The 18,789-nt window shown below is 23.7% G+C and overlaps 1 protein-coding gene across 6 annotated transcripts in view; it reads left to right on the forward strand.

Moving 5' to 3' along the window:
* Positions 1-18,789, forward strand: part of Tmod (tropomodulin) — a 52,527-nt gene that overhangs the window by 30,537 nt on the left and 3,201 nt on the right. For 3 of the 6 annotated variants that reach the window (XM_074258371.1, XM_074258374.1, XM_074258376.1), the window contains exons 2-9: positions 2,497-2,649; positions 4,102-4,269; positions 4,339-4,465; positions 5,730-5,950; positions 7,185-7,339; positions 7,426-7,522; positions 7,602-7,749; positions 14,803-14,848. In XM_074258371.1, coding sequence (XP_074114472.1) covers positions 2,497-2,649; positions 4,102-4,269; positions 4,339-4,465; positions 5,730-5,950; positions 7,185-7,339; positions 7,426-7,522; positions 7,602-7,749; positions 14,803-14,848 — 1,115 coding nt within the window. Of the gene's footprint in view, positions 1-494; positions 616-691; positions 823-2,496; positions 2,650-4,101; positions 4,270-4,338; positions 4,466-5,729; positions 5,951-7,184; positions 7,340-7,425; positions 7,523-7,601; positions 7,750-10,229; positions 10,312-14,802; positions 14,849-16,353; positions 16,454-18,789 lie in introns of those variants that run through there. The other 3 variants (XM_074258375.1, XM_074258373.1, XM_074258372.1) reach the window with 3 other exon arrangements.

Here is an 18,789-nt window from a genome sequence, read left to right on the forward strand (position 1 = left end):
AACATAAATTTAATCAAAAAAATTATTTTTAAAAAATTGCATTTGTAATTTTTTGAAATTTCTGTCAATTTTTTTTATAAAACTTTTTTTTTTGTCATAATTTATTTGTTACAAAAATTATCAACTATTTGCTAAGTTAATTTTCATCTAAAAAAAATGATTACAAAAAAATAACTTCAAAATTTATAATTTAAAATATTCAAATTTTCCCGCGCATGCGCTTTTACAGCTCCATCTCCCTGTTTCCAAGGTGACTATAATATTTTCCACAAATCAATTTCCGAACACCTACAAATTACACTAACCTATAACTATACCTTACCGGGAGCCATTTTTTCACAAAAAAAAAAAAAAAAAAAAAAAAAAAAGTCATCCATTAAAAGAAAAAAACAGAAAACAGAGTACAGTTACGTTAGTACAATGCCGTAGTTTTATTATCTAAAGTTTAATAGTAAGGGCGCTGCCTGAGTCATCAACCATCAACGATCAACGACAAATCACACACATATATTATAGTATATATTCCAACATATACATATTCATCGGATGTCAATGTACAGTAGTAGCGTTCATGTTCATATAACTAAAACTAAACTCATTAATGTGTAATGAAAAGTGGGTGAGGTCTTTATTAAAAATTAAAATAAATAATAATATTACTAATAATAATAATAATTAAAAAAATTTTCAGATTAATAAAAAACAAAAATAATAATTATTAAAAAAAAAAAAAAATCTAAATTACTGCTGTATAAATTACATTTAAAAAATAAAATAGAAACTAGTGATTATTTTTATCGAGGTTATCTTTTGATTTTATTGGTGAGTAAAATTAATTACTTGTGTCGTTATAAATAATTACTATTGTAATTATTATTATTATTAACACCAAGGATTTATTTAGTTATTTATTAGCATTGAATTGTTGAGAAGAAAAAATTTCCGATTTAAAATGCCAATTTGGCAGTAGTCGCTCCAAAAAAAAAAAATCGATTGTGTATATAGATATTTAATTATATTCTGGGGTCATATATATTTAAGTAATGTTTATTTATATATAGATGTAATGCGCTGATGATTGATGGAGTAATTGCTCGGAGGACTTGCAGCTAGAGGTTGTGAATTGTTAATTATATTTTGGTGGTCAGTTGTGATTTTAAACAGGGTTTAATAAGTTTAGGTTGATTTTTTTTCTTTCAACAGTTTTGATCATTTTTTTTTTCAATATTCAATTATTAATGACACTGAAGTTTTTTGATTTTTTTTATTAATTAAATTACAACTAAAAGATATTTCTAAAAACTACACTTATAGTTTTTTGAGTTTTTTACAGGTGACATTTTTTTTTTTAAATATTTAATTAACATTTTTTCAATAAAAAATTTCTAAAAATTTTGAAATGTCGGCTAACTTCATTTTCATAATTATTATTATAAAAATTAAGTTAGCTGACATTTAAAAATTTTAATTATTTATTTTATTGAAAAATTATTTTTTAAAAAATCTTAAGAAAAATTTCACATGTAGAAAATTTTTAAAATTACTCATGCAATTTTTTTGTTATAATTGAGCAAATGAAAAAAAATCAAAAAATTAAAAATGTCGGTTAATTTTTGTATTGTAAATTTTAGAGAGAGTTTTTTAAATTTAAATGTGGAATTTTTATTTTCATTTTTTTATGAGAAAAATTAAATTAGATTAGTTGACATTTGATCATTTTTGCAATAATGAAGTTAATCGTGAAAATTAAATTAGCCGACATCTGTAAATTTTTATAATTTTTTTTTATGAAAAAAAAATTGAGAGGAAAATTTTCACAAGTTGAAAATTTAAAAAATTATCTCTGCAATTTTTTTTAAAGTAATTTTTTTTTTTACTTGTTATTTAATTGATGAAGAAAATCAAAAATTGTTGAACGTTCGCTAATTTTAGTATCACAAGTTAGTCGACATTTTTAATTTTTTGATTTTGAATAATTTATTAAATTATAATTAAAAAATATTTTTTAAAAATTTGTATATTTTTTTATATTATAAAAAAATTATAAAAATTTTTAGATGTCGGCTAATTTTCATTGATTAAATTATGGAAAAAAAATTGACAAGAAATTTTTTAGATAAATTTTTTTTGCCGTTATTTATTTGTTAAAAAAATTATAAAACTCATCAGATGGCTCTTATGAGAAAATTCTAAAATATTTTAAAAATTAAAAAAAATTTTTTTTTTACTATTTAATTATAAAAAAAAAAAAATTCACGCAAGTAAAAATTAAAAAATTATAATGAATTTTTTTTTTTTCACTACTTAACTATAAAAAAAAAAAATTAGAAATAGTATGTTTCATTATAATTAATTTGGTTGAAAATGGAAAAAATTTTTTCACATAATTAATAATTAAAGATTTATAAAATTATTAATTTTTGTTATCAAAGTTATTTATTAATTACTATATTTTAATTATTTAATTATTTTCATAATTTTATTTACTATTTTCAGACTTCAGCGTCGCACAAAAAAACCACGATGACAACAGCCGCTAAATTGTACGGCAAAGATCTTAGTGAATACGATGATGTCGACGTTGATGAACTTCTGTCCCAGTTGACGCCGGAAGAAATAAATATTCTGGCTAAGGAAGTTGATCCTGATGTAAGTATCAAGATTATTATTAATTATTGATAATTAATCAATGTTGATTAAAGTAAAAAAAATTTACTAAATTTCAGAAGCTAATTTTTTATTAAAATTTATGTAGAAACATTTTAACTAGAAAATTTATTGATCCAAGAATTTTAATTGCAAATTAAAATTTTTGTTTTAATAATCATAATAATTAAAAAAAATTTTTTAAATTACTTCATTTTATAACAAATAAATATTAATTTGCTATTTTCAATCTTAGTTAATATAAAAACGGAATTTTTAAAATGTTTAATTGTAAATTATTTAAAAATTAAATTTACAAAAATTTTAATTTTTTAGTAAAAGGTCTTTTGGCATAAAATTAAATTATTGTCATTCTTAAGGTAAAGTACACAGTAGTTTTGACGATATAAGCTCATTTTGATGTTACTCTCATCGAGACCTTTCATTTGAATACCCACGTGAATTTTTTATATATTTTATATATTTCACAAATATCAGAAATATCACATATATATATATATATATATATATATATATATATATATATATATATATATAATATATGAACAATTCATGTGGGTACTTAAATGAAAGGTCTGGATGAGTGTAACATCAGAATGAGCTTATATCTTTGAAAATGTCAATAACCAAGAAATTATGCTGTATTTTGTCCATTTATGATATTTTTAAAGATATAAACTCATCCCGATGTTACTCTCATCAAGGGCTTTCATTTCAGTACCCACATGCATTTTGATATATTTCTCATATATACATATATATAATATATATAAATATATGAAAAATTGATGTGGGTACTCAAATAAAAGATCTCGATGAGTGTAGCATCGGGATGAGCTTATATTATCAAAAATATAAATAACTGAGAAATTAGATAAGTACTCTAGTTGAGTAAAATTAAATGATATTAAATTAAAAATGTCATATTCTTATCAAGTTTTTATTTATGTAACTCTGATTCATACATTATACATAATCTGTTATTGAACTATCCTGTATTATTATGTACTATGATGCTATAAGTATCTCAAAGTTATTTAATTACACTAAGCTGTGACTAACCGATTAGACGCGCATTAAAAAAACAATTTTTGTTGACACTTAATAAAATTCAAATATATTTAAAAATTTATTAAAAATTAAATTTAAAAAATTTTTTAAAAATTAAATTTTTAAAATAGTGAGTAAATATTTTATCATCTCAAAAAAAAAAATAATATTTATTATTTAATAAAAAATATATTTTTTGATAATTTGTTTTAAATTAATTAGATTAATTAGTGATGAAATTAATACTCATAATTGACCAAGTTTTTCAATTATGAACTTGAAAAAAAAAATATTAATTAAATGCTTAGAAAATAATTAAAAAAAAATTAATTTTAATAATTTGTCATTGAATTAATGAACTAATGTTAATATTAATTATTACAGGATAGTTTTATGCCACCATCGCAAAGATGTAGTTACGAGTGCGACAAAAGCCCAACGGGCCCACTGAACCGTAAAAAGTTGATAGAACATATCAACAAACAGGCGATGGAGACTCCTGATATTCCTGAACTTAAGCCATACGTACCTGGAATCGTTCGCGGTAAAAAGGTATGTATTTATTTATTTAATAAGAAATTTATCTATTGAATATAATAAATCTTTTATTTAAAATTTCAGTGGGTACCACCGCCGAAAGAAAACCTCAAGGAAAAAGAAGCCGATGAACAAATTTCAATAGATTTAGGTGAAGAGTACGAACAAGCGTTGTCATCGGCAACGCAGGATGAAATAATTGATCTAGCTGGTAACTATCCATTTATTTTAAATTCAATTTATTTATTTGATAAAATTGATTTTTTTTCGTTAAATTTAGTATTTTTAGAAAATCATTAACCTTCAATTGCGCCCTTAAAAAGTTTTATAGGTTTTTTTATGACAATTTTTCGGAGTAGTTTTAAATAGATTATAATTTAAATTTTGATAAAATTTTTATATCTGTTTAATTTGTTTTGTGGAAGTTAATGTCGGTATAAATATTATTAATCCATGTAGTTAAGAGGGTAAGAAAATTTTGGGTATCAAATAATGAATTTTTATAAGTAATAAAGAATTTGCGATCAATTTTTATTGATTTATTTAAAACTAAAATTCACTCCGAAAAAAATTCAATTAAGATGAGCATAAACAAAAATTACCTTAAAAAAAATTATGGCTTTACATTTTTGTTCTTAAATTTGATGTAATTTCTTTTAGAAATAATATTTGTCCATTTATTGGTGTATTTATCCTATTTATAAAAAAGAAATATATATATATATATATATATATATATATATATATATATATATATATATATATATATATATATATATATAAGATGCATATTTAGAAATTTTGAAATTAATACGAAATTTTTCCTTAATTTAATATACTAAATTTTTAATAATAAAAAAAAATTACATCAATATTTATTTTTTATTTCAACAAGACGCATTTTTTTTATAAATTCTTTCTACAATAATTCATTCGTTAATAAATTATAAAAAATGTGTATAAAGTCCCGTGTAAAAAAAAAATTGTCCTACAAGAGTCATAAGCTTAAGATCCTAAACGTGACACAATTTAGGAGACTTTTATGACAAATTTATGACATCAAACCGAAATGAAATTTCGATTTTAGAAAAACATTGTCGCAATTACTCAGAGAAAAAATATTGTAAAAAGTACTTTTATGACAATTTTAGGATACTTTTATGTAAAATATAAGAATAATATTATGACAATTTTAGGACACTATTATGAATTCTAGGACACTTTTATGATAATTTTAGGACAATTTTAGGATACTTTCATGACAGTTAAACTTTGCTTTAATATAAATTCATTAAAAATTATATTGTTATTAAATTAATTAAAAAAGTACCCTGACTTTTTTTTTTTTGTTTAATTTATAATTCAAACTCTCGACAGTGACATAGTCACTCCAGTTTGCTAGTTATTAATAATAATCGATGAATAATATTATTAACTTATTGATGAATTAATAATTTTTTTTTTTTTTTTTTCAGCTATCCTTGGATTTCATTCAATGATGAACCAAGATCAATACCACGCATCTCTTTTGAATTCCGGCCAGCCAGTTGGTCTAGGTTGGGACGGTATCACTAAAGCAAGCCAGCCTAAAGTATTTCCTATGGACCCGCCAAATGACACTGATGTTGATCAATCTATCAAACAAGTCCAGAATAATGACATTGATCTTATTGATCTTAATTTAAATAATATTAAAGTAAGTGTATATTTAATTACTCAAGTAAGTTAAAATTTTACATTTATTTATTACATCAGAAGTCTAATAAGAAAGAATTATTTTTTTATTGCAAAAAAATTGTTAGTTTTTTTTTACTTAAAGTAATATATAAAATTTTATTGCAAATTCAAACAAATTAGAAGCATTAAAAAAAATATTAAAGAGTTAACAATGTTTTTTATATAAATTATGTCAGTATGATATTAAATTGTTATCATTTCTCTATCAATCTAGAACATTGAAATGTTATTCTTTAAATATTTATCATTAGTCATCTTACAAACAGAAGTAGTATAGTATATAGTTATTTTGATTAAATCTCAATGATAATTTCATTTGATGGATTATTTCTTATCTTTTTTTGTTATTTAAAATTTATTACAGAGTATTAAATGATAAATTTTTGATTAATTCAATTATTGTTATTATTTTGATTATTATCTATATTATCAAGACGATGAGAAAAATTTTGTGTACTTGAATTTGTGTACATAATTAAGAAATGACCTTGTATCTTGTGAACTATTGACATTTTTGAAGATATAAGCTCATCCCGATGCTACACTCATCGAGATCTTTTATTTGAGTACCCACATCAATTTTTCATATATTTATATATATTATATATATATGTATATATGAAAAATATATCAAAATGCATGTGGGTACTCAAATGAAAGCTTTTAATGAGTGTAACATCTGGATGAGTTTATATCTTTAAAAATATTATAAATTGACAAAATACAACATAGTTTCTTAATTTTTGACATTTTCAAAGATATAAGCTCATTCTGATGTTACACTCATCGAGACCTTTCATTTAAGTACCCACATGAATTTTTCATATATTTTATATATATATATATATATATATATATATATATATATATATATATATATATATATATATATATATATATATGATATTTCTGATATTTGTGAAATATATAAAATATATAAAAAATTGATGTGGGTACTCAAATGAAAGCTCTTGATGAGTGTAACATCAAGATGAGCTTATATCTTTAAAAACGTCAATACTTAAGAAAGTACAGTGCAATTTAACAAAATTCATTATTTAATAAGGCAAAATTTTATTCATTAATATTTCACAAGTCTCAGCAGTCACGTAGTGACTGTAAGGTTGCTAGCGTTATTATTATCATTATTTTTTTTATTTTTATTTTTATAAAAATTTTTTTTCTAATTTCAGAATATATCAGACGAACAATTTTTCAAATTATTCGAAGCACTAGAAGGCAATACCCACTTGGAATCATTGAGCTTAACAAATGTGTGTCTTACTGATAGAACAGCACAAAGATTAGCTGAAGCAATGGAGAAAAATTCAACATTGAGAATATTAAAGTAACAAAAATTTTTAATCTATAATATAAATTTTTTCAATCAAATTTATTAATAAGGAAATAAATAATATAAAAAATTTTTTTTAGTGTGGAGACCAACTTTATCAGTCCAACAGTGATGGTCAGACTGATCCGAGCATTATTACAGACAAAGTCTATTGAAGAATTCCGTTGCTCGAATCAGGTATTTATTAATACATATATGTATTAAGTAAATTTTAAAGCTTAGATTTGACTTTAGTAACATTGAATTTTAATTTCAGAGATCGCAAGTTCTAGGGAATAAAATAGAAATGGAAATAACGCAGCTGGTTGAACAAAATCCAACTTTGCTGCGATTGGGTCTTCATCTGGAGTTCAATGACGCAAGACATCGTGTTGCAGCTCACTTACAGCGCAACGTCGACAGGAGTAAGTCCTTTTGATATTACATCATTTTTTTTTTTTTTTTCCACTTATATTATTTTTATTATTACTGATACGAAAACGGAAACGACGTACAGCTGACATTTTTTTAAATACTTGCTTACCGCTTTAGCTTTAAATTTTTATTGAAAAGCTGAAATTTTCAAAACACTAAGTATAATAAGAAGTAAAGTGCAGTCAGAGGCATGAAAAAAAAGAGTATTGTTAATAATTTTTTTTCGACACTAAATTTATTTTATCAAATAAATAACACCGAGTTACTGTATTATATTTTAACTTGACTTGAACAAAATTAAAAAAAAAAAATGTTTATTGCAAACAAAGTTATCGCCACCTTTGTCGGAGCCGGTTGCTTAAGTAGTGCTTCAAGGTGATCATCTTAACTCTTTATTAGTTCAGTCAAAATCAATCAAATAAGAAATAATAATTTGTTTAATAGTAAATCTAGTACAAAGATCAAAGCTTTTTTTTTTTTAATTTTAAAATTGAGATAATGACAGCCTCTAACAGTTCATTCGCGAATTTTTTAGAAAAAATTAGGATTTTATTGTTGGAAAAAATCGAAATTAAAAAAATTAATCCTTCGATCAAGTACTAGCTTTTTATACTTTTGATTAACTGTGAAAATTTTATTAAAATCCGTCGGGTGGTTTTTTAATTACGATCATCACGGACTTTGAAAATTTAGTTTAGAGAGTTACAAGTTTAAAGTTTTGGTCTTGGCAAAAGAATTACCTTTTTCTATAATTTTAAAAAATTTATAACTCAAAAACTGTGAATTTTAATTAAATTTTATAAGAATGTTTGTTTTAAAATTACCCAAATTAATTAAAAAAAAAAATTAATTCGGACCAAGAAAAATTTTTAAATAATTATTTCTAAACAATATTTCATCTCGGATTTTGTAGAGTATCTCGGAAATTTTTTTCTTGTCATATATCTCAAAAAATATTTCTTAAATTTTTAAGAAATATTTTCTGGATATCAAACTCTAAGAAAATACAAAAAATTAATTTCTCCACTGATAAAAAAATTTATTTTCATTAAAGAGGAAAATTTTGAGCCAAAAAAAATAATTTTTATTCTAACTTTGAATGTCAATTTTTATTCACATGTAAAATTGCAAGAGGAGAACTGATTGAAACCTCGAGATAACCAAATGTTATTTTAGCTAATTAGATTAAAAATATTTTTTAGATATCATATTTTAAGAAAATGCGAAAAATTAATTTTTTTTATTTCTGACTGCACTTAGCCCCTTAATTAACAAAAAAAAAATCTTTTAATTTTTCCTATTAAAATTATTTATGATAATTATTTACAAGTGGGGTCAAACGTATTTTTGGCTATAGTTAGGTGAAAAATTAACATTTTTTTAATTTTTTTATTCTTCTTTTTTTTTTTCCGGCGGATTTATGCTAGTGATATCGAAAATATCAAAACATTATTGTTTCGATAGTTTTTTTTGCCTTCAAAAGTTGTAAAAAATTTTGGCTCTCCAAAATGTTTATCTTTCGATAAAAAAATTCTACAAGTTTCTTGAAATATGCTTTCGTGAAGATACTACCTTAACTGTTCATTTTTTGATGTATTAAAAAAAAAAAAAAATATCTAAAAATTGAAAAAAAAAAAAAAAAAAAAAAAAAAATCTAAGAATTAAAAAAAAATTATCTAAAAATTAAAAAAATTTTGTTCAAAAAGATGAAAATTAAAATAGTAGACCCCACTTATAAATAATTATCTCATTCTTTCTTTAATTTTTAATAAATTTCCCCGGCCATTTTTCTAGATGGAAGTTACGTAAAAGGCGATTACAGAAGATACAAATATCAGTACAAATACTAAAAATCATCTCATGCTTGGTAGTCTGTCGTAGTGCTCTCATCTCACCTCAAAATTCCGCTTTATCTAAAAAAAAAAAAAAAAAAAAAATACCTATAAATTAATTAAAAAATATTTTCACTCTATTTAATTCTTTATTCTAATCTAAGGTATGCTCATTTCACTGGTTAGCTTTTTTTTTATCTTCATTTCTTCTTGTAGTGCATTTTATTAATAAAAATTCCATACTATCTTCTAAAAATTTTAAAAATAAATTTTTTTGAGTAGTTTGTCGTATTGAAGCTTTGCTACGCAAACAAACAGTTCCTATAGCTGGTGGTTCTGCCGGTTTTGCTTTAGTGGAACCTGAGTCATTAAAAAATCTTTAAAAAAAAATATATATTTTTTTTCTACACTTCAGTGAGTAAATATTAAAATTTCTTTTTATTTTTTCTTTTAACAATCTTAGCATGCTTTTTATAATTATTTTTTTTTCTGCTCTGCTATTAATTTTATTTTAATAACTGACAAAAAAAAAAAAATGACTGACAATTGTGCATGTAATTTAAAATTTAATTAATTTTTACGTACACTAAGTTCAGGATTTATTTATGTATAAAAATTAAATATTTATATTTTAACAGTACGGAAAGATCTTGAGTTGCGGCTACAATTCAGATTCTTTAATAATATGAATCACAGGAAACCCGCATTAATTAAGTAAAGGTAGAGGAATTTTATTTAAAAAAAAAAAAAAAAAAAAAAAATGTTTGGGCTTAAAAAAAAAATATTGAATGTGCAAAAGTTGACTAACAAAAAACTAACAAAGTTTTTGTGAGATTTTAAATTAACTAAATTAATTAGAAAAAAAAATTTTTATTTTCACTTCGGCTTAAATTATTTTAATTAATAATTATCGCTAGTGATAATAATAATAATATTTGATGAAATAATCCAAAAGGGTTAGTGTGCTCACGGGGAATTTATCGTGATAGACATAATCCCTGAGCGCAGCTCGTTAATTTTGTGAAAACCGTCATATAGGACATAGTCATAGTCAAGTTACGATCAAGACGTGACGCGTTAATTTATCCGGGAACGTTAACGCCTACTGTGTTTGTATTCCTCTTCTCTTATACTATCAACACAATTCACTTCCAATCTATTCCAAAATTTCAAGTTAACGAGAGACAATGTGAATAATTAATGCACGGAAAAAAGTAAGCTGTAAAATTTACTTAGATTCCGGTTAATTTTTATAGTTTCAAACAGTAAAACGGATATTGGGGTGCACAGAAAAAAAGGTTCACTTGAGCCAAGAAAACATTTTTCTTCCTAACTATTTTCTTGAGCGAAAAAAAAATTTTTTTTTGACACAAGAAATTTCACTTATTCTAACAAATTAATTCTCTTGCTTTGAGAAATACGTATCTTGATCCAAGAAAGTTTATTTAAGTCAAGAAAATCGTCTTGTTTTGAAAAAATTCGGCCTCTTGCTCCAAAAAATTTTGTTCTTGATAGAAGTAAATTTTTTTGCTTTGAAAAAATTTTTCTCTTGTTCCAAAAAATTTAATATCTTGATAGTAAATTTTCATTAATATTTTTATTGACTAACATGTCGAATGGGAAGATTAAATAATATTGAATCATTTTTTTTTTCATTCAATATATGTAATTGCACGCTAAAATAATATAAAATGGGCATCAAATATTGATGAGAAAAATTTTCTCAAGGTGAGAAAGTAGGTGCGCTGCTCCCCCAAAGTATCTAAAAATCTTGATCAAATATAAAAATTTACTAGAATTCAAATTTGCGCGCGCCTGAATTTAGGAATTGCATATATTTTCATGCTTATGATATATTTGACCAATCACGTTACGAATAGATTGCTTACATGATATATTTTCATATTTCTCATCTAAATTATAAAAGTGGATTGTATCAATTATTTATGATAATTTGAATTAAGAAAAAATTACTTCCAGCAAGAATAGAATTTCAAAAAAAATTTTTACTTCGTCCAACATAACTTCGATCTTCTTTCAGGCACCCGAAAATTTTCTTGAGCCAAGAATTTTGTTCTCCAGTCAAGAAATTTTTCTTTCTGTGTGGCAAAAATATAAATATTACAGAACTTAATGTAGAAAGAGTAAAAGCCACAATTTATGATTTAATATTGAAAATGAGTGATTAGTAGCTGTTACTATAGTAACTAACGACTCTCTAATCTTAATTTAAAGGGTTATATCCACTGGTAAGTTCGAAAAAATGTGTTTTTTTGTTAATTTTTTCTGGAGAGGCTTTTTTAATGAATATATACATAAAATATATGAACATTTAGCGAATTTAACGTATTCTAAGAATTCATATTTTATTAATAAAAATATTGGGTTCCGTCGTTCCTGTAGAAGATCTCCTGAAGGTCCTCTACAAAAAGGTGTCTGGCGGTGAGGAAGATATCTCTGATCCAAATTATTTTAAATAAAAAAAACCAAAAGGATTACTTTCAGGATAGATAAATACAGGTAATGATCGAAGAAATAGTCAAAATTTTGGTTTTAGACAAAGTGGCGGCTTCCCAACAAAAAAAATCTTTTTTTGCATGAAAATTTACACTTTAAAGTGACTTAAAAAATCGAAATTTTTATCAGAAACTATTCCTTCGATCATTACCTGACAAAAGTATCTAAGAAGACCTTGCGAAAATTTTAAGTCAATCGGTCAAGCCGTTTCGGAGAAATATTCCTCACCGAATTTGAAAACATCGTTTCGAGAAAAACGCATTTAAAGTTTTGGCTATTATTTAAAGTTACGGTTCCGCCTACCTTCAAACGCTCAGAGACGTCTTTACAAATACGCTCATTACTCCAAAAATATTTACCAGATTACTTTGAAATTTACAGACAATATTCTCGAATACATACATTCAAAATATCAAAAAAAAATTTCGATTTTTTCAAAATTACAAGTGGATGTAACCCCTTAATATGTTTGTACACTGAAAAAAAAAATTAATTTGAATCAAGTAAATAATTTTGAAGAATTTCATCTTCTTGATTTGAGTAGAAAAATTTTTAAACTAAGAAATTTTTCTTGGTTTAAGTAAATTTTGCTAAATTCAAGAATTTTTTGTCTTGATTCAAGACAATGAAACTCTTAAAAATTATTTTCTTCGTTCAAGAATTTTTCTCTTGATTCAAATTAATTTTTTTTTTTTAGTGTAAGAATAAATGAAAAGTAATGAAATGAATAAAGAAAAAAAAATAATGTTCATTTAAAAATATCAAGACTGTTTTCTTATCAGTATATTATTTAATAATTAGTTGGTGATTTTCCAAGTATCGCTTAGTTTATAAATACTCAAAACCCTCTTTGTTATTATACCCTTAGGAACATACATTTAAACCCGAGAGACCTTATAACTGACATGTTACGCTATAGCGGTTGCGTGAGTTGTTTCGACGTGAAACGTCAACCATTTAATTGATTGACGTTATTAGTGTTATTTTTATGTATTTTTTCTTTCTTTACTTATTATTAATATTTATTTAAAAAAAAAAAAATTGTTTTTATTTTTCGATTGTAAAAAAATTACAATGGATATAAATTACAATGGATAAATTAAAAATCATTAATCGAGCAAATGGTTTTTTTTTTTTTTTTTTTACAAACTAATTGTTACATTGTATTTATTCTTCGGCTCGAATCAATTAAATTGAAAGCTTTTTTGATTTGTATTAACTAGCACAAATTTTTTTTTAATTTTATATGAATATGCGCATGATTAACAACTGTGTGATTCAAATTAATTGATAAACGTTTTTTAATGAAATTTTTTTTTAAGGAATTCTAGTCTAAATTATGAGAATTTTGTGATCAGAATAGTCATATGATAAAATCGGTTTTTTTAGTGAAATTTAATTTCATTGCAAAGGTCTTGACTTAAATTTGTGCCTTTTCAAGGTTTTATATAATTCTCATCGATAGTCAATTTACTATGATAAGTATTTAGGCTGCATTCGAAAATACTCTACCTCTAGATACATAATTAAGAATCTACCTTGTATCTTGTGAACTATTGACATTTTTTACGATATAAGCTCATCCGGACATTACACTCATCGAGACCTTTCATTTGAGTACCTACATCAATTTTTCACATATTATATATATTATATATATATATATATATATATATATATATATATATATATATATATATATATATATATATATATATATATATATATATGTATATATGAAAAATATATCAAAATGCATGTGGGTACTCAAATGAAAGGTCTTAATGAGTGTAACATCATGATGAGTTTATATCTTTAAAAATATCATAAATTGACAAAATACAACATAATTTCTTAATTATTGACATTTTTAAAGATATAAGCTCATTCTGATGTTACACTCATCGAGACCTTTCATTTAAGTACCCACATGAATTTTAATATATTATATATATATATATATATATATATATATATATATATATATATATATATATATATATATATATATATATATATATATATATATATATATATGTGATATTTCTGATATTTGTGAAATATATAAAATATATCAAAAATGCATGTGGGTACTCAAATGAAAGCTCCTGATAAGTGTAACATCAAGATGACCTTATATTTTTAAAAACGTTAACACTTAAGAAAGTACAGTGCAATTTAAAGAAAATTATTCATCAATAAAGCAAAATTTCATTTATTTATCATTTACAAGTCTCGGCAGTTAGATAATGACTTTAAGGTTGCTAGTATAAATTACGATAGTAATATCGATGAAAAGTATCTTTAGACAATTAATTTCGATTTTAGATTACATTGGTGCTTAAAATCAATGTAAATACCATTTTTATCGTCATTTCAAATCGTTTTATTATTGTAGATAAATAAATTTCGATCAACATTTTGACACTCGGAGTCAATGAAATTTATTTTTGTCAATATTTCAGCATCTAGCCAATTTATTTTTACGAAATTCAATCATGTTTTCAAGCCTGAAGCGAGAATAAGGATAATATAATGTTATAATGCTCGAGATAATTTTTCAAAGTGAAATTAAAAAAAAAAAAAAAATTAAAAGACTAGAATTCACTACTGTCAAACTAATCAGTCGTGTGAATTAATAACAAAAATAATATATGTAACTCATTAAAATAATAATATTATCTTCTGTTACAGTACGAAAATCCCGTCTCGGATCATCTGAGATCAACGACATGTCTCGGTGAGTTAATCTAATCTACATGCATAATTTACATCATAACTTTAATATTCAAATTCGCGTGTATGTAATCCTATAAAACTAAAATATTTAACTCAATTTAGTTAAATTATATTTCCTCATTAATATTGTAATCATATTTTAAAGATTTCCATCCGTTGGCCGTTAAATTTTTATCAATCATTAATTATTCCTATAATCTAATTGAATCCTATAAAAAAATGCTCTACTTCCTTCTTGAAAATCCGAAATTATACTAATTGACAGAGATAAACAAGACTTTAATATATATATATATATATATATATATATATATATATATATATATATATATATATATATATATATATATATATATATATATATATAAAACATAATATAAATTTAATATATATCTCAGGGTATTGCTGAATAAATACCATTATGTGGTAGAAAAATAATCTGAGAAGCCAAACAAATAATTCCTGTACTCATCATTTTATTTTTATACAAAGACTTATTCTATTTTTCAACCAACTATAATTCAGTTTTATTCAAGAAATAATAATCTAATTTATTGAGGCAGCAAATAAAATAAAAAAAAAATTAATAAAATTTTTATTAAAATGCTTTCCATACAGTAGCAAAAGCTGCTTTTTGTGAGGATCGAAAACTATTTCGTGAGGATTTATCGTTAAAAGACGTTTATTTCAAACTGCGTTATTATAATTATTGATTCTATTTTGCAAACTATTTAAAAGTGCTTTACAATCGAAAATTTTTCTTTAAGAAGATCCACGCGAAGTAGTCAAATTTTAAAAACTTCTTTAAAATTTATAAATTCAATCTACGTAGCCTAGTAATTAATAAAAAAGTTAAAAAACAGTAACTTTGTGGGATATTTAATGAAATAATTTGATTTCGAAATTGTAATTTTTACATGTAGGTAAATAGAGATTCCACAGTCGTGTATTTGGATAAGAATTTAATGCAATTAACGATTTAAAAAAAATTTTATTTTCATTGAATTTGATGGAAGAAAAATAAGCTTTCGATTAAAACAATAAAAAAGTAGGTTTCCGAACGTATTACGGAGATATTTTAAATTTTTTATGAAAAATCACAAGGAAAAATAATCCTCTAGAAGTGAAATTTATTTTAATTAATCTCGAAAATTAAGGTAGTACCCTCGCCAGAGTAGTTTTCTCAGGATTTTTTAAAAATTTTGGCAGATTAATGCTTACATAATTCGGCATCGATTGGCACAAATTGCCAATTTTTGACCATCTAGTTTCAGAGATATTTAATTTCAAAGTTTGAGTTTTGAACGCTCTTATACGTTACGGCATACGGGATATCCAAAAGTTTACCTACAAAAATTTTTATTTCTCAGAAACTTTCCTTAGGATCTTTTTAAAAAACTAGGGTAACGTTAACTAACAACTAAAAAATTTTTTAAAAATAATTTCATTGATAATTACCACACAGTTTCACAAATATTTATTAATAAGTAATGAAAAATTTATCAGGCTTTAGCCAAGGAAGGGATACGTTAATAAAGTTATGGCAACAACACAAGTTTTGGGAGCCGCGAAAAAAGTATGAGACGCGTAAGCGCTGAAAAATTTGAAAAGTTTAATGTACGTTAGTTGTAATATTATAGTTATTAATTTTATTTATTTAAAAAAAAAATAACAATGATTATGTTATGAAAATAAACATTTTTCTATATGTATTAAAAATTATAAAAAGTTAACAATTTTAATATAATAATATATATTAATCTTTGATAAGTTATAAAAATAATAGTCAGATGAAATAATAAAAAATAGTAAAATTTAAAATCAGTTAATACATAAACACAAAAAATTTAATTACTGATTTTTCTGAAAAAACAAAACTATTCTGTCAATTATTTTTTTTCAGACATTGTAATTATATTTCCGAATAAATGTATGTAAATAAATAAATAAACGCATGTATCAAAACAGAGGTTAGTCTACAGCTGGTCCAAAATACTACAGTGTAACCACTATAAAATATCTTAACGCTCATGCAGTGTTGCCAGACTTTTCAAACGATCAGTTTCTCGTTGGTGATTGACTAAAATAAGTACATAAACAGCAAAAAGTTTTGGACTTGTCAATAATGACTCTCAAGTATGTGTACCGTACACTCTACATAAACTTTTGACTACGAAAATCGCGAGGGTTCTACCTTAAGCGGTAAATAATTTTTATTTTTTTTTTAATTGTTTGAAATATCATATTCTTCAATCTACTAGTTTTTCGATAGATTAGTGATATTCCTTCGATGGAAAAAATTAAAAATACCACTATTTTCCTACGCTTCTCCTACGTTACATGAACAAAAAATGTCATTTTCAATTGTAATTATCTCAAGTTACGTACAGTAAATTGTCTTCAAATTTTAACAGCATGTATTATGCGTTTAATGACATATTAAAAGTTTTGAGGATTTCTTAAAATATTGCTTTCATAACCGTACTACCTTAAGGAGATCCACGTGATGTAGTCATATTTTTAAATCTTCCCTTTTATATCAAACGTCGATAGAAAAAAAATATCTACTGTACTTCACAAGAATTAAATTAAAAAAGTAATTTTAATAAGTTTAGTCTAAGGGATTAGAAATAAATTAATTTTATTTACAATTCAATTTTAAAGCTCGTTTAAATTTTCTCGCGTATAGTACTTTTTTCATATGAATTGAACGTCCTCTTTCGTTCCGATAATTGAGTTATAAAAAAAGAACCAATTAAGACTGTATTACCTTTGGTCAGCCAGCGAATACAATTGAGTATAGTATCAGCTGTCTTCAAGCTGTATTTACAAATAAACTTGTATAAATGGCTGCTCAAAAGACAGAAAATTTCTTCAAAATTTCTTCACAAAAAAATTAATTATAATTAACATTATGAGTCGTGCACTTTTGAATTTCTGAAATTTTATTTAGAAAAAAAATCATAAATTTTATTTAAAAATTATTTCATTTTCTAAAAATAATTTCTCATTATCGTTAAATTTTTAGCGAATTTAATTATGAATTAAAAGTATTGGAAAAATAAATTTAACTTTCTGATTCACTGCTATTTTTATTTTGAATAATTAGAGTTGATTATTTTTTATTAAATTAACATTAAGAGAACGGAAAAATAAATAAACAAAAAGTTTGAACTAGATGAATTTATTTTTAGTAAAAATTCGTCGAATTTCTGTAAGCTCTGTGGTTTATTTATCGCTTCTGGGTTTTATTTTTATTGGGAAAATAAATTTCGTCGGTTGATAAAGTTCGTAGGGATCTGGGTTTGATGGATAATTCCGTGTAATTTACGACATACCTTAATATTCATATTTCATATTTATTTATAAAATAATTAAATTTAGCAACGAGAAATATTAATTATATACTGAATTGTCAATTAACGTTTTTAATTAATTAAATAATCAATTTGATTAGTTAACCAATTGACGGGTGACAGATTCATTTATTGATACAAAATGACAAGACCTAACATTTATAACCGGAAAGTAAGTAACCCATTTCCTTTTCCTCATTAGTTCATCGAAATTCCAATAATCAGAATTTAATAATAACTTTTTAATTATTGAATCGATATTAAAGGTGATGTCTTTGTTGATTTTTTTGAACTTTATAGTCCACTATCTGTAGTACATTCAAATACACAAATTTCTACATGGGAAGAAAATTGAAGGAATTTTTACTATTTCACTATCGTAATTTTTATTAAATTAAATAGTAACGGTGGACTATACTTCTCATTTAGTCATTTTTACGATCTACTATTGTAAATTTTATCCAACAAACAATGCTAGCAAGAAACTTAAAAAGTCCAATAATATAGAGCAAATTATACAATATGTGTTTGTAAACTTTACAATTCAACTATTGTAAAAATTGACACCCGGTTTTTTTAAAAGAAA

The sequence above is a fragment of the Cotesia typhae genome, unplaced genomic scaffold, assembly GCF_013202065.1.
Source record: "Cotesia typhae breed Kobodo isofemale line unplaced genomic scaffold, CoteBio_Ctyphae scaffold_91, whole genome shotgun sequence".
NCBI lineage: Eukaryota > Metazoa > Arthropoda > Insecta > Hymenoptera > Braconidae > Cotesia > Cotesia typhae.